This window comes from Cupressus sempervirens, chromosome 5, assembly GCF_028749045.1.
Source record: "Cupressus sempervirens isolate cs-2001-9-10 chromosome 5, ASM2874904v1, whole genome shotgun sequence".
NCBI lineage: Eukaryota > Viridiplantae > Streptophyta > Pinopsida > Cupressales > Cupressaceae > Cupressus > Cupressus sempervirens.
In genome coordinates this window covers 918,724,916-918,743,460 of record NC_143122.1, presented here as the reverse complement: position 1 = coordinate 918,743,460, position 18,545 = coordinate 918,724,916, and the positions used below count along the sequence as shown (strand labels likewise).

Here is an 18,545-nt window from a genome sequence, read left to right as displayed (position 1 = left end):
TTTTATTAATTTGTTTGTTCGACTTATCAATTTTGATGAACGCATGTTATTTTTCCTCTGTCTTAAATAAATTTAGTATTATACATACAAGACTATTTGGTATTTAGTATATTTGTAGATCTTATCTACACAAAAAAGTTCCTCCTATATGTATTTGTGAATTGTTAAACTATTAATTAAAAATGAATAAATATCTATCTTATCTAAAGTGCAATGCCACTAAATTAATGTGATATTTTAAACCAATTTTATAAAAAATAATTTACTAAATCTACTGTTTTTTTAATGTTTGGTTACAAATTTATAAATCAAGTATGAATTTCCAATCGGATCAAGAAAGAAGACAATACCAAATGGAGCAACAAAGAGCATACCAGAGAGAATACCAAAGAGAGTATCATAGACGACGACAAGAACAAATGACACAAGCTGAAAGAGAAGAAGAAAGAAGAAGAAAAAATGAAGTCCGATGACTAAATTATGCTAGAAGAAGGGCAGGATTGCTAATACAAGAATTGGAATTACAAAATAGGGATAGAATTACTCGTCAACGAACATCCGATTAAGTATCTCATTTTGAAACACAAGGGAGACATGAAGTTGATTTTGAATCAAGTGAGAGATACAATCAAGCATTACCTGTATTTGTGGAAATGAGTCACCAGAATTAAAATTCAAGAACAATAGAGCGTGTTCCTGAAACACCTCATCCTACAAGCCAAAATAGGATAAATTTAGGTGGATAAGGCAACAGAGAAAATATACAAAACCGAACTGTATTTCTTAAGGATAATTTCTATAGATCCCAAATGAAGTTTCGACAACAACTGGATAGCTTGAAAATGCCACAGATGTGTTATATTTGTCAGGAATGCTATCTACGAATGAAAGTGGTCCGTACATCAGAAGGTCCAGTATGCAATAGATGTTGACAAGAAAAGGGAAACAATTGTGTTCTTCAAGGCTGTGATCAATTGGCCGCCTTCCGCAGGCAATTTCTAGTGTAACCGCCCAAAAGCTGTACACGTCAGCTTCTGGACTGGTTTTCCCTATTATGTAGCACTCTAGAGCAACATACCCCCGCGTGCCCGCCACCATGGTCGTATGGGAATCCTCCTAGTCACGTTCCATCAGTCTCGCCAAACCAAAATCACCCAACTTGGCATTGAAATCAGAATCCAATATTACGTTGCTTGCCTTCACGTCTCGATGAACGACACGCTGGTCCCACTCTTCGTGGAGATAAACAAGAGCAGAGGCAATGTCACAGGCGATACTATATCTTCGGCTCCAATCAAGCGTATCCTCCTGTTCCCCAAAAATGTGCTTATCCCGATTCCCATTTGGAGAGTACTCGTAGACTAGAAGTAACTCTCCCTTTTCGTGGCACCATCGTAAAAGCCGCACAAGATTACGGTGTCTCAACCTGCTGATTGTTTGAACTTGGGAGACATACTCCTTTCTTCCTTGTCTCGATCCTTGAGCTATTCTTTTCACAGCCAGCGCGTCCCCTGTGCCGGGCAGGATTCCTTTGTAAACGCTGCCGAAGCCGCCTTGTCCAAGCTTTTCTTTCTCGCAGAAATTTCTTGTCGCGGCACTGAGCTCGACGTAGGAAAAGCTTCGTGGGCCATGAGAACAGCATTCGTCTAGCTCTGGATCGCTCTCTTCCCTAGCCTTACCTTCTCTTCCCCTTTTTCTGAAATACTGCCACCAGCGAACAACTATGAAGCCACATAGGACCACAACAACGAAGAACACGCATATCAAATAAACTTTCACAGAAAATCTGTTTGCATTGCCATTTCTAAGTAATTCACCAGGAGGTCCGACTTCCTACGAATATTTAGAAGTAAAATTCCAAACTTTTACGATGTGCGTCTCTGTGTACTCTCCAATGGCAGCCGAGAAGCCAATCTTGATGTACTCTGGTAGACAGTTGCTCAGATCTATTGTGTGGTTAAATAGAGGGATTTTGGGTTTAGAAGAATTATACCAGAGAAAGAAGTGCAGAACCTTTTCTACACCGTCATAATCCACCCAGGCATTCCATGTCGCATTTGTGAGATTTTGGTCTGTAGAGCGATTGAATAGACTAGATGTATTGAGCGGAAAAATCAACTTTGAAAAAATGCTATTGACGTTGATCCCAACATGATTGTCATCAAGATCCCAATCGTTGTTGTATGTATCAAACTCCACAGCAACCATCTGATAAGATGATTGTTTAAAGCTTTCCTCATTAAAAAAGCCAACAAATCCACCATAAGCGTCCTCTGGTGGTTCCAGTTCGAATGGTGCCATGAAGAGCGCAAGTCCATCTCCATGATTATCGTACATTTCGTTGTTCAGATCAATATTGAATTGAAAGTAAGTTGAAAAATTGGCCAGAGCCCCAGTAGACCTATTCCATAGCGGAATACGGTCAGTATAATATGCCCAGCCGGAACTGTTCTTAAGGTTCCCTGATGCTTTATTTCATGTAAGCTGCAGGGCTCCTTGATTACTCTCTTGATATGTGGCATCATTTTTCCTTTCTATACCTGTTAGAGGAGGGAAGCTAAAAGTAACGTTTCCTGCATGCGATGATAATAGGAAAAGAGCAACACAGGTTAAGAAAAGGAAGGCCCGTGTAGGGTGAGTGAATTTATCCATCCTAATATGTGATTTAGAGGGTCTCTGAGGGTAATTTGTTAGCAATTATATTTTGTAGTGTCTTTCATAGGAAGAAGGCTATTGCAATTATTCAGCCGATTCCATTTCGAGATAGGAACGAACACATAGGCCTCTCTCTTCATTATTATCTTACAGGATTAGGACCTGCCGATTGGTTAGTCGGGATGGACCTTTGATGGCCCGCAAATTTCATCGAGCTCTTCGTGGACGTAGGGATCAGAGCCCAAGAAAACTCTTTTTGATATCAAGCAACGTATAATTCTTGGTGGAAATCCTTGTGGATATTCTAACGAAGTAAAAACTAATTGTAAAATACATGGGCTTCTCGTTTGATATTCCATTTCAGTCTTTATGAAGGCAGGCGGGCATGGTGCACAAGACGGTGGATAGCATATAAGTCGAGTTGTTTCTACAAAATGTTAAATGCCTCGTTAGTTTGTTCTCTCTAGATAACTAACTAATTTTATGATTCGGCATTTCCTAGAAAACACATAGAAGTTAAGCATTTCTTGCAGTTGGTCAGATGATTCCATTTTGGCCTACCAATGATTTTGACATTATCATTCCCCCTACACAACATGCAGTGGATTCACAACAATAAAATAAGCTTCTCTAACTATGGACAAGATGGGCCAGCCAATGATAACATACAATCAGCCTACTGTGTTTAATTGTCATACAAATAAGCAAGAAGAACATAAGTGCATATCAGAAATGATCTTTTAAGTTGTTTTAGGACCATAAAATGCATTTTTTTATGTAAAAGAACATTAAATGTTTTACACATTCTTTTGAAACCTTTGGACACGAGTTTCCTACGAAAGAGCATGGTTTTTCCAACATATGGAGCAACCATATAGGCTACTATTCTATCTCGTATTTTTTCCTATAATGGGACCCCAAATACATGGATCCAAGGGGTTTCTAGATTTCTCTATCGATATATATTAAGAGAAGAAAAGAAATCTAGCCTTTATGGATTCATCATAAATCATAATATGATCATCTATAAGGAAAGGCCTCTAACTTAAATCTTTCTTAGTTTTTCTAGAAATTAAAATTTTCCTTCTTTATTAACAAATGATTATATTGTAAAACCCTCTTAGCAATATCATAATTTGACTTTCTATGGAAAAATTGTCCTCATTATCAATGATTAAGTTCTTGTAATTCAATTGACATGTATTTTCTTCTCCTTTGCACAGGTTGCTAGGATCCTTTTACTTACAAGAATTCGTTTCTTTTCTTTAGTTTCTTCTATGCTATTACTTTAAAAGTTTTTGTTGATCTTGATGGAGCCTACTTTTTTACAAAATTAGAGCTCCCATCTTAGCACAATGATTCAAATTATAACAAAAATTGGACATTAAACATGGAAAAAACATCAAATGTAGAAATGATTCATGAAGTTTATGATGCAGGTGCATCATAGGGACATCTTAAGAAGTCTAGGAATGGAATTGAAGATAATGCATACAGCATTGAACTTTAAATTGGATGAAATTTTACTTGTAGGTACTTTTGATAACATGTAAAATGAGGGAGGACTTGACAACAATCATGGCTATAGTGTTGTACAAGATCGCATGGTTCTTGCAAATGTTAATGGAAGCTTAGGGGCATACCAATTTAGTTGTACTAATGAGGAAGGACAAATGGAATCAGTAGGACCTCTGATGGAAATTGTAATATCATAGAAACTAGAATTACACATATTGTAAATAAATATTATTTTCTATGTGTTAAGCTTTACAGTCTCAGACAATAGGAGTATTTAACATGCTTGACTTGTAAGTATATGTGCACTCTTGTGAAGAGAAACAAGCCTGTATATGACATGTGGAGTTGAGAGGGAATGAAGAGGAAATCAAGAATAGTAGCAAAAACATATTCATAGGCTGGCAACAGTGTAATAGTTCCAATAATGTCATGCTCTATATGCAATGATATCAAGCAACGTATAATTCTTGGTGGAAATTCTTGTGGATATTGTAACAAAGTACAAACTAATTGTGAAATACATGGGCTTCTTGTTTGATATTCCATTTTAGTCTTTATGAAGGCAGGCGGGCATGGTGCACAAGACGATGGATAGCATATAAGTGGAGTTGTTTCTACAAAATGCTAAATGCCTGGTTAGTTTGTTCTCTCTAGATAACTAACTGATTTTATGATTCGGCATTTCCTAGAAAACACATAGAAGTTAGGCATTTCTTGCAGTTGGTCGGATGATTCCATTTTGGCCTACCAACAAACAGATAGGCCTCTCCGTGTTGCGTTAAATGTCATTATTGTTTTGTGACGGATAAGCCCTGGGAAATTCCTAGTCACGATGAAACTTTGACGAAACGCATCGAGGTCTTCATTGATGTTGACATATCATGAAGAGCGTGCAAGAGAAATATTTTCAATGTCATCCGCTACAGAGTTTTTTGTGGAATGCCTTTGGGCATTACTAAAGAAACACATCGAATACGTTGAAATTCTCGGCGGTTCTTGTTGCAATGTTCTGCAAGTTTAGTCTTTTCAAGGCGAATAGGCATGGCCCACATAATGCCGGATATCATAAACGTCCAATTTTCTGTATAACATCGTGAGTTTGTTTTATCTAATATTATGATCCAGAATTTCCTAGAAAACAAGAGCACTTAAAGGAGCTGAGGTCCCTCTCTTTTGATCAAAATAGAAGATGAATCTTTTTTTTAAAGATTAGGACATTGGGTGATCACTACAACACTATTATTGCGTCTTAGAGATGAATTTAGTATTTTCTTTATAGAAACGTCTTTAATCTCGCTTATTTTCTTCTTGAAAATAGTTAGAGAAAAGATGGTATGAAAATAATAAGTTCTATATCTATAATTCATTAATTCTATAAAGTTGGAGGTAATTAATTAATTCATGTTAAGGCATGATGGATTTGAACCACCATTCGTTGCTTGTAATGCAAGGGCTCATCCATTGAGCTAGCACCTTTTAAAATAAGGAAAAATAATAGTCTAAGGTTTTACAAATAAGAGATACAAGAAGGGAGCAAGGCAGACTGATTGAATGAGTAAGAACATTGATGATGACTTGAGACTTGCATGTGGTAGATGGTGATAGGCTTTGGTAGCTTTACATCTTGCACTCAAGATTGCATGCTCATCACATAGATGTTGAAACAAATTAGAGGGAACTTAAACTTGTTTTAATTGTAAACTTTAATACATGGTTTCAAATGTAATATAATATAATAGAATATAATATAGCTTGCATTCATGAAGCTACTAAAAATTTACCATGATGGAAGGACAAATGAGCCTCTTGGAATAGGAAAGGTTCATGCTGCAGAACACTAGGGATCAAACTACAATTGTTTCACTAGCAACATCTAAGCTAGGATCCTGCCTATCAATTTTATATGTAGTTCTAATAGAATCCATATTCCCTAGCCTCTACAGACATTTATGGTCATTGTAGGGATCACCAGCTTGCATAATTTAAGGCAAGTCTCAATAATGTATATACCCACTTGAGATAGAGATAGTGATTCATGACTAAAAGAATTCACATAATTTAAACTTTATACCTAAACAAATATAGTGCTTAGGTGAGCAGTAGTCTTGAGAAGATATTGGAAAATATTTATTGGCAAAATGCACAAAATTGAATTATAATAGATTCAAAATTTTCCATGTTTGTAAATATTTTGATGTTGTATACAAGGAAAAAAATAATTAAAAAAAAAATCTTAAGCAATTCCAAATCGAAATCCATGCAAAGGCCTAAGCACGTATATATTTTGTCAAATGCTAAAATGAGCGACAAAATATATTGCATTGTTTTCAAAAATATTATCATCATATGAGCATTTATTTACACTTCAAGAGACTACTTGATGGATTGCAAGTTTTCACGTAAGATATATAGGGATTTCTTTGTAGAGTAAATCATTACTAGAGCCATGCAAAAATACAAAACTCTAATGAGTTGAGAGAATTTACATCGATTTAATTTATTTTTTATTTAGCTCAATGGGTTTGAAAAACTATAAGAAAGTGGCATGGTTACCAAATAGGATACTAAGAAAAACTAAAAGTGAAACACCAAAAACCTCAATCAAAAAGATAGTAGAACAATTTTTCCTACAATATGCAGAGTTATTAATTTCAGAAACCAAGAATTCTATTTATTCTAATGAGGGATGGATTCATGTTGAATCACTACTCATGAAACATGGGTCAATAAGTTTGACTCAAAAACTACACAGTTAAATCTTGATAGCAATATCACACATCAATAAAATTTATCCTATATTATGTAGTGCATACATATTTTTAATTTCATTTTTATTAATTATTCTTATTTTCTCATTAGTCCGTATGCATTTTTCTAGGGGTTTTATATTTTATCTATTAAGAATTTTAAAAGAAAACTATTCCAACCAATGAACAAATGGTAGTTTAAAATTATTAACACATTGTAATGTTTTTTTTATTGCCCAGGCTAGAGTGGACTGGAACGATAAAATAGACAACTGAAATGCAAGAATAATGTAAGATTACTTAATACTTTTTAAATATGGCATTTAATACTATAGTTACAACTGTCATGGGTGAATGCCTTTCCATTTATAGTTCCAGATTGCTCTAAATTTCTCGTGAATTGTTGTAGACCTTTTCGATCTATTCTAGAGTCTACGATGATTTTTAAGTTCCCTACAAACAAAAGTGAAAATTGATTTGATATTTTTTTTTCCTTTTGGGATCACTATCAAAAGTTATCTGTAATTTTTTGTTGTCATCAAATTTGTGAGTTTTTGACAGATTATTGAAATACAATTTTGTAGATAAATTTGTGCAAGGTTTTCTCCCACTTCCACATTGAGATTGTGTGTTAAGTTGTACAAATATTAGGTTTGTTAAGGATATCTATGGTAGTAGAGCTTAACTCTGGTATGATTTCCCCCATTTTGCAGTGCAGTCTTTAAATTTTATGATAAAGGAGAGGTGATTGCATTGGTTTTTCTATGATTAGAATTCTTAAGTCATTGGTTTCTGTTATTTAAATTTGAAAAATGAATATTTTTTTATTCTATTTGTGGTGGCTATTTCTTTCATGCCACTCCAAAATTATTCAACCATTAGGATAACTGTTACACGATGTTGTAGTTTTCCATTTATTTAAACTCTTTTTTCTGTTATTGTCTGTATCAGTGTCTACAAGTTTGGTGATGTATAGGGTATTTTTTTTTGGTGGCAGGCAAGTTTATATATATTGTGATTTCTCCATTAAAAAATTTCTCATCTTTTCAAAAGTATTGCACTATATCATATTTTTGAGCTAGAAAAAGATTTTAGATTTGTAATAATAGAGTAAGGATGAATGTATTAGAAGAGTTGATTAAGTGCATAGGTATATGCAATGATCGATGGAGGATCCACTACCTAGTTGGAACATCATGGAGTTTAACATTAACCATCCAATGTGGAGTGCATCATCTGGAATTCGTCATATAGCTTAAAAGGTGTGATACAGTGACAATCACTCTTTGTTATTTGTATTTGGATATCTCGCATGGAAGACAAAATACTCTAGACCAATATGGTGCTCTTGATATTTTAATGCTAATCTTGTTTACTCTTTTAACATTTAAAACACTTATGATACACATATAATATTGAGCACCTCATCCTTATATGATATAATATAAAATTTCACCCGATATTACTCACTTCGCAACATTTGACTAAATATCTTTAAACCCTCCCAACTAATATTCCACTCATCTTGCCAAACTCTAATCTTGGGACACCAAATGGGAAAGTGTTTTCGATATCAAGCGATATGGCATTCTTAGTGGAAATCCTCGTGGATATTCTAACAAAGTACAAAACTAACGTTGAAATTCATGGGCTTCTTGTTTGATATTAAATTTTAGTCTTTTTGAAGGCAAACAGGCATGGTGCAGAAGATGGTGGTTAGCATATAAGTTGAGTCATTTTTATAAAATGTTAAATTCCTCGTTAGTTTGTTGTCTATATTTTACTTACTTATTTTATGATTCGGCATTCCCTAGAAACAACATAGAAGTTGAGCATTTCTTAATGCAGTTGGTCGGGCGATTACATTTTGACATACCAATGAACACATAGGCCTCTCCGTGTTGCGTTAAATTTCATTATTATTTTTTTACCGATAAGACCTTGGAAATTGTTAGTGATGATGAAACCTCGACAACACACAGGTTCCATCAAGGTCTTGGTTGAGATATGAAGAGCGTGCAAGAGAATTATTTTTGATGTCATCCACTACGAAATTTTTCGTGGAATGCCTTTGGCCATTACGAACGAAAAACATCGAACAGGTTGAAACTCTCAGGGGTTCTTGTTATGACGTTCAACGAGTTCAGTCTTTTTCGAGGCAAATAGGCATGTTCCACAAATGCCGGATATCATAGACATCCATTTTTTCGTATAGTATTTTAATGCCTCGTCAATTTTTTTTCTCTAAGAGATATTAATTAAGCCGAGAGGCTTCTACAATGGGAGCACATTTTGTTGTAAACAATCTAACATTTTGAAAAAATTTGACAGGTAGTTGAACAGTTATACCACGTCCTTTATTGAAATTCCATTCGGACTTGACCAGCAATGCTTAACACTGACGCTTCCTATTCCCTCATTAACCACACTGTATTTTTGGTTTGAACGCTTCGATATTTCCAAACACTAAACACGCGTCCTGCAAGTCCGTAATTGCAAACGTCAGGTCCAGTTAGGTCGTCATCAAATAACAATTTATTGCTGACAGTGTGAAGACACATTTAGATGTTTCTAATATATTTCTTCATCATTCACTCGAGCAAGAAGAAAGCCAATAATCTGTTATAACAAGAAAACCAAATGTCTTGCCTTATGCTCCATTTTTACGCATCACATGTTTTCAATTCTTTGAAGTTGAACCATCACACATCAACATTATATATGGCAAGAGCCTATTTTCTTTTTTATTCAACATTGTATTGAACAACAGGATCGATATTCTGATTTCTATTCAACATTGGATTGAGTAACAGGATCAATATTATGATTTCTACTCAACATTGGATTGAGCAACAGGATCATTATTCTGAGTATGTATGTTGATGTGTTTTGATTTCTTCTATTTTTGAAACTTTTATTGTGTTATTTTTTCTTATTTTCAAAGCTCTATAATTTCGTTAATTTTTCTTAGAAACTTTGATAGAATAGAAATTCTTCTCAATTAGAAACATTGTAGATTTGTATTTTTAGAATTTAGATATTATAGTATTAATTAATCTAACTTCTTCATTAGATTATTTGAATCAATGATTATATTCCTCTATCTATTATTAAAATAACATTACAAAGCTATTTTAAAATAACATTAATAATGGTAATTGTTTGCAATTTTTATAATTATATGTTTTAATTTTTAATTTTTATTAATGAGTAGTAATATTTTTAATAGATAGATCAATTTTAATATATAAAATTTTAGATTATACTATTTTTCATGTTATATTGTTAAAATTGAAATATGCTCTCAAATTATTAATATTAGAAAACCTTTTAAATTTGTTTAGATTTATTTACTATGTGGATTATTAATAATAATTGTTTGCAATTTTTTATAATTATATGTTTTACAATTTTTAAAATTTATTTAAATAAATAATTTGTTCTCGAGAAATATATTAGTATAAAATTATGATTTAGTTAAATTAATATTCAAAATATTTTAGCAAGAATAAAAAATGTAGTAGTAGATGGGTTCAACATTGTTTTTAGATTTGATCTTGTAAGATTTTAAATCTTTATATAAGTGTTGCGTTCTATGAACTATCATCATCATGTTGAAGAGTAGTAGATAGATTTTAGATCAACTAATTATATAGTATGGGTCATGTGAACTATTATCATGATGTTAAATAAAAGTAGATGAGATTTATATCAATTATAGCTCCTACAAACTATTATTAAGATTTTCAAAAAAAGTAGAATAATTTTTAATCAACTAGTTATATGCTATAGGTCCTATGAAGTATTATTGTACTGTTAAATAAAAGTAGATGGATTTGGGATTAGCTAATTATACTATTATAGGTTTTATCAACTACTATCATGATATTAAATAGTAGTAGAATAATTTAGATAAGCTCATTATACATCATGAAGCAATTTAAATTTAATACTTTAAGGAAACTCTTAAATAAAAATAGGAGTTGTTTTTTTAAGAAATAGAAAATTGATATTAAACCAATCCATTATACAGTTTATCAAACATCCAAGTTTAGATAAATAAACATAGATACCCATGTACAATTATAATTAATTTATATATTTATAATGCATGATACATTAATTTTTATGAATGATTAGTAATCTTTTTAATAGATAGATGATTTTTAGTATATAAAATTTTAGATTATACTATTTTTCATGTTATATTGATTGATCAATATTATTGTATTGTTGTTATGCATCTTTTGAGAATAGACTTATGGGAAAATAATTTTTTATTGCTTGATACTAAAAGAAAGTTTAAAATTATAGGTATCATTTAGTTATGTATTTTTAAAGAACAAAATTTATGAAAAATAATTCTTAAAAACTTTGTTAGAATAGAAACTACATGGTCTCTACCTTGTCTTGTGATGTATGTAAGAAGTAGGTCCTAGGCCTTGATATAATCTCTAACATTTTGTTCAAATTTTCTCAAATTTATAAATTTCAACCTTATATTAAAATATATTAGAAAAGTTCAATTAGATCTATCAACTAAGTCGAAAAGATTACTACACATTTAAATGAAATGATGCATCAGGAAATTTAAATTTTACATTTAAGAATGTCTTTTAATTTTTATAAATTTTATTCTACTTATAAATCTCAATTTTAACGTCTATCAAAATATGAAGAAAATTAAAAAAAATATTTCATGAAATGTTATCTATTTTCTCCTTAATATTTGAAGTTAGGTTTTACTATTAAATTTTTAAATCAAAGATTAGAACATTATATAAATAATTTTAAGAAGATATAAGTTTTTTGTTAAAAGAAATTAAATGCGTAGAATTATGTCAATAAGAAAGAATCAAACAAATCTTCTTCTCTTTCAAATACCAATTTATTGGTATATATGCATAGCTTAATTCTTGTCATTTTGATACTGACCATTTTTTATCCTTACATTATAGATATCAGAAAAAAATTAACTATCGATGCTCAACAAAATAATTCTGAGAACACTATCACAAGCCCACTTCTTCCAAACAACTTGGTGATATCAAGCCAAATTGTTCAAACTTATTTGGATAGATTGGGAACAATCATTTCTGAGTCTTGTAAAAAAATTCCAGATGAAATTCATAATTTGAGCTTTCATGTTCGAGGTGTCCAAGATTCTCAAATCTTGCAGATGGGACAATATACAAAGGAAATTCATGACGCATGGAAGAAATCATTTGGGTTCTTTGAATTTATGAAAGACATCTGCTATGATGAAGAGCACATGGATGGCGAAAATAACCTTTCCCTCACTGATGAATTCCACATGTTTTTGCATCACTATAATGAAATCTAGGAGTCATATTATTTGACATTATCAATTTTTTTTATTAAGTTGATTGTTCGACTTATCAACTTTGATGAACGTATGTTATTTTTCCTTTGTCTTAAAGAAAATTTAGTATTATACATACAAGACTATTTGGTATTTAGTATATTTGTACATCTTATCTACACAAAGGTGTTCCTCCTATATGTATTTGTGAATTGTTAAACTATTAATTAGAAATGAATAAATATCTACCTTATCTAAAGTGCAATGCCACTAAATTAATGTGATATTTTAAACTAATTTTATAAAAAATAATTTACTAAATCTACTATTTTTTTAATGTTTGGTTACAAATTTATTTCATAAAAATGAATAAATCAAGTATGAATTTCCAATCGGATCAAGAAAGAAGACAATTTCAAATGGAGCAACAAAGAGCATACTGGAGAGAATACCAGAGAGAGTATCGTAGACAACGACAAGAACAAATGACACAAGCTGAAAGAGAAGAAGAAAGAAGAAGGAAAAATGAAGTCCGACGATTAAATTATGCTAGAAGAAGGGCAGGATTGCTAATACAAGAATTGGAATTACAAAACAGGGATAGAATTACTCGTCAATGAACATCTGATGAAGTATCTCATTTTGAAACACAAGGGAGACATGAAGTTGATTTTGAATCAAGTGAGAGGTACAATCAAGCATTACCCATATTTGTGGAAATGAGTCACCAGAATGAAAATTCAAGAACAACAGAGCGTGTTCTTGAAACACCTCATCCTACAAGCCAAAATAGGATAAATTTAGGTGGACAAGGCAATAGAGAAAATATACAAAACCCAACTGTATTTCTTAAGGATAATTTCTATAGATCCCAAATGTAATTTCGACAACAACTGAAAAGTCCACAGATGTGTTATATTTGTCAGGAATGCTATCTACGAATGAAAGTGCTTCGTACATCAGAAGGTGCAATATGCAATAGATTTTGACAAGAAAAGGGAAACAATTGTGTTCTTTAAGGCTGTGATCAATCGGTTGCCTTCCGCAGGCAATTTCTAGTGTAACCACCCCAAAGCTGTACACGTCAGCTTCTAGACTAGTTTTCCCTGTTATGTAGCACTCTGGAGCAACATACCCCCGTGTGCCCGCCACCATGGTTGTATGGGAAGAATCCTGGTCACGTTCCATCAGTCTCGCCAAACCAAAATCACCCAACTTGGCATTGAAATCAGAATCCAACATTATGTTGCTTGCCTTCACGTCTCGATGAACGACACATTGGTCCCACTCTTCGTGGAGATAAACAAGAGCAGAGGCAATGTCACAGGCGATACTATATCTTCGGCTCCAATCTAGTGTATCCTCCTCTTCCCCAAAAATGTGTTTATCCAGACTCCCATTTGGCAAGTACTCGTAGACCTGAAGTAACTCTCCCTTTTTGTGGCACCATCCTAAAAGCCGCACAAGATTACTATGTCTCAACCTGCTGATTGTTTGAACTTCGGAGACATACTCCTTTCTTCCTTGTCTTGATCCTTGAGCTATTCTTTTCACAGCCACCGCCTTGTCCAAGCTTTTCTTTCTCGCAGAAATTTCCTGTCGCGGCACTGAGCTTGGTGTAGGAAAAGCTTCGGGGGCCATGAGAACAGCATTCGTCCAGCTCTAGATCGCTCTCTTCCCTAGCCTTACCTTTTCTTCCCCATTTTTTGAAATACTACCACCAGCGAACAACTATGAAGCCACATAGGACCACAAAAATGAAGAACATGCATATCAAATAGACTTTCACAGAAAATCTGTTTGCATTTCCATTTCTAAGTAATTTACCAGGAGGTCCAACTTCCCACGAATATTCAGAAGTAAAATTCCAAACCTTTACGGTGTGCGTCTCTATGTACTCTCCAGTGGCAACCGAGAAGCCAATCTTGATGTACTCTGGTAGATAGTTGCTCAGATCTATTGTGTGGTTAAATAGAGGGATTTTGGGTTTAGAAGAATTATACTAGAGAAAGAAGTGCAAAACCTTTTCTACACCGTCATAATCCACCCAGGCATCCCATGTCGTGTTTGTGAGATTTTAGTGTGTAGAGCGATTAAATAGACTGGATGTATAGAGCAGAAAAATGAACTTCAAGAAAATGCTATTGACGTCGATCCCAACATGATTGTCATCAGGAAATGAACTTCGAGAAAATGAATTCCACATGTTTTTGCATCACTATAATGAAATCTAGGAGTCATATTATTTGACATTATCAATTGTTTTTATAAATTTTTCTATTCGACTTATCAATTTTGATGAATGTATGTTATTTTTCCTTTGTTTTAAATAAATTTAGTATTATACATACAAGACTATATAAAAGTTCCTCCTATATGTATTTTTGAATTGTTAAACTATTAATTAGAAATGAATAAATATCTATCTTATCTAAAGTGCAATGCCACTAAATTAATGTGATATTTTAAACCAATTTTATAAAAAATAATTTACTAAATCTACTATTTTTTTAATGTTTGGTTATAAATTTATTTCATAGAAATGAATAAATCAAGTATGAATTTCCAATCGGATCAAGAAGGAAGACAATACCAAATGGAGCAAGAAAGAGCATACCAGAGAGAATACCAGAGAGAGTATCATAGACGACGACAAGAACAAATGGCACAAGCTGAAAGAGAAGAAGAAAGAAGAAGGAAAAATGAAGTCCGATGATTAAATTATGCTAGAAGAAGGGTAGGATTGCTAATACAAGAATTGGAATTACAAAATAGGGATAGAATTACTCGTCAACGAACATCCGATGAAGTATCTCATTTTGAAACACAAGGGAGACATGAAGTTGATTTTGAATCAAGTGAGAGGTACAATAAAGCATTACCTGTATTTGTGGAAATGAGTCACCAGAATGAAAATTCAAGAACAACAGAGCTTGTTCCTAAAGCACCTCATCCCACAAGCCAAAATAGGATAAATTTAGGTGGACAAGGCAAGAGAGAAAATATACAAAACCCAACTATATTTCTTAAGGATAATTTCTATAGATCCCAATGCAATTTCGAGAACAACTGGATAGCTTGAAAATGCCACAGATGTGTTATATTTGTCAGGAATGCTATCTACGAATGAAAGTGGTCTATATATTAGAAGGTCTAGTATGCAATAGATGTTGAAAAGAATAGGGAAACAATAAATTTTCAGCTTTAAATAATATGGATCTAGGGCCACAACCTGAGGAGCTTGCGAACTTGACCCAAGTTGAGGAAATGCTAATTGCATGTGTCAGCCCCATACTTCAAGTTACACATGCAACAGGTGGTCAATATAAATATAAAGGGCATAAAATAAGTTTCCCACAAAATATAGAACATGTTTCCAATATATTGCCACACACAATAGATAATTTGCCAATTATTATTGTTAGATGAAGAGATCAATGTGGAACAAACTATAACTTTACTGTGAATAGGGATTGTGTCTACAAAGCACTCAAATACAAAGTAGAGCATGATAAATTTTATTCAGATGTCCAAATTAATGAAAATGCTCTCAATGATCTACCTAGAAATGCAGATGAAAATATCTTTCCCAAATTAAAGACAGTCTATATGGAATTTGATTCAAATGCAAATGAGATTATTTTTGTTAGTCTAGTCATGGAGTCAGATGAAGGAAATATAATAGATCATACAACATCAATGGCTTCAAGACCACCTAATGCCCAAAAAGAAATGGAACTTATTCGTGCATGGGTCAATAACCCTGATGTGAATCCAACATCATTGATAGATTGGCCAAGTATAGGTGTATCTCCCATTAATGAATATGTGACATTAGGATTACTTGATATGGCATTTCCAACATTGTTTCCTGATGGAAGTTGTGATTGTTTAGAGCCATGGTTGTGGTAGATTTATCTTTACAAATTTGTGAAACATCTGATGCGTTATAGGGATCATCATTTTGGAAAACATCCCAGATTTAGATATTTTGTATTCAACATGATAATGAGACATCGTGCACAAAACTCATCGTCAGTGTTTGTGAAAAGAAACTTTAAAGACATGCCCATTACCATCCATGAGTTGCGACAACATATGGAAAACACACCCCACTCCAATCTAGAAAATAAATTGATGTGGTTTGGGACATCATTAAGGGGAACACAGTCATATTGGACTAAATCTTGTGCAGAATTGACAGATTTGCTTCATCAAATTGGTACTCCTACAATATTTTTCAGATTAATTGCAACAGATATGTATTGGCCTGATTTGCATTCACTTATGCTAGGAACAATGCCAACTAATCCACAAGAACCTTAGAATTGGAGAAGAAAAAATATTATTGACTATCCTCACATAGTTGCACACTATATGCAATTAATAAACTCAATGTTTAGAAAAGAGATTCTAGAAAAGGAAATGAATGTCAAGGACTTTTGGTGTAGATATGAATGGCAACATATGGGGTCCCCGCACATACATGGATTCATATGGATTGAAGGAGCACCTGATGTGGATAAAATTTATTGGTCAAATGAGGAGGAAAGAAGAAGTGCTGAAAGATATTTTCACTCCATTGTTCATGCATGGAACCCTAGAAATGATTCTCATCAATGAAATATACAGCCATGTTAATCAATTTATATATATTCATGTAATGTGATATTAATTAGTGTACTTATCTTTTCTTACCTTCAATTGTAGGCATTGGTCAATTTTCAACAACATCCATGTCTCAAAAACACAAGACAACTTGCAGAGGTGGATTTGGACCGTGACTATGAGGAAATATTAAATTGTGTGGAGCGACACACGATTTGTAAGGAGGGTGCATGCCTATGAAAAAAAGGGAAAGATGGTTTGCAGGTAATTATTTCATCCCAATGAATATTTACTAAATATATATATAAATAATTACTACAAAATGACAGAGCTTAATATAATATTTCTTACATGGAGTGTAGGTATAATGCTCCTTGGCCATTAAACCTGGGGGGATCAAAATTATATGAAGACATGGAAACAGGGGAAAAGAAATTTGAACCAATGAGAAATTATTATAGAGTCAATTCACATAATCGCCACATACTACAATTATGGAGAGCAAGTATAGATTGGAAACCTATTCTTTCCAAACATGCTGTGATAAAATATATCGCCAAGTATGCAACAAAAGTAGAGAAAAGCTCAGAAACATACCAGCAAATGTTGATGCGTCTATCCAATATGAAAAATCTAGATGATTTAGTAGCACGGGCATATAGGAGGCTTCTAACTAAGACAATTGTAGAAAGAGAAATTGGTACTCAAGAAACTTGCCATATGTTATTAGAGCTTCCATTAGTGGAGTGTAGTAGAAAATTTGTCAATCTAAATGTCTCACTTGAGATGTTCAAACCTGCAACTCTAAATAATGAAAATGAAATTGATGAAGAGAATAATAAAGAACAAACAAAATCTTTCATTGATGGTTATAAAAAAAGGCCATTATGTATGGAAGGTGTTACATTAATTAATGTAGCTAGATCATGGATATATAATCCTAAGAGAAAAAGAGACAACAAATGGGAGCCTACGGGAAAAGCTGCAATTGTTAGAGTATTTCCTAGGTTTGTATCTATCCCTTCAAGTGAATCGGGTAAATGGATTGAGTTTTGTTTATCAGAGTTACTTCTCTACAAGCCATTATTTGATATTGAATGAGATATTGGTCATGATGATGCCTCTATCATACAAAGTTGGGAGACATTCACTTACAACCCTTGGCATGTTCAACGTATAATGTCTGCTGAAAATGTTGAAAACCCAAATGATTATGAAATTGAAGACAATGAAGATGTCCATAGAAATAATACAAAACATGAATGGGAGATTATATATCTAGGTTGCACCAGGGTTTAAATATACATTCCATAGAAATAGACATGTTGGGGAGAAGAGATGTTGATAGACAAACAAATTGGTCTATTGATTATCAAGGAGAAGAGCACACTTCCAGAGAAATCAATTTCATAAGTAACATGAAGAATCATGGGTGCCTTATGTATGATGAAATTCCTCAATGAATAAAATACATGACCCTTGGTGAGAAACAAAAAAAGGTAGTCAACATAATCATGACACACTACCAAAGAAATCAAAATGCAGAACCATTGTTTTTGATAATTCAAGGAATAACATCTACAGGAAAATCATATCTAATTGGCACCATTAGTCAATCTCTTCAAAATGCGGCAATGCCATCCCATTCTACACTTCTATTACTTGCACCAATAGGAGTTGCAGCATTCAATGTA

The 18,545-nt window shown here is 33.1% G+C and overlaps 1 protein-coding gene across 1 annotated transcript; it reads right to left on the bottom strand.

Annotated features, from left to right (window-relative positions):
* Positions 1 to 1,116: 1,116 nt before the first annotated feature.
* Positions 1,117 to 9,581, bottom strand: LOC149558930 (L-type lectin-domain containing receptor kinase IX.1-like). The gene is made up of 6 exons (XM_089831131.1): positions 9,570 to 9,581; positions 9,345 to 9,399; positions 5,150 to 5,254; positions 4,922 to 5,033; positions 2,014 to 2,446; positions 1,117 to 1,833 (listed from the first exon to the last, which is right to left on the bottom strand). Exons 1-6 carry the CDS (start codon positions 9,579 to 9,581, stop codon positions 1,117 to 1,119), a joined length of 1,434 nt encoding a protein of 477 aa, XP_089687257.1.
* Positions 9,582 to 18,545: the final 8,964 nt, after the last annotated feature.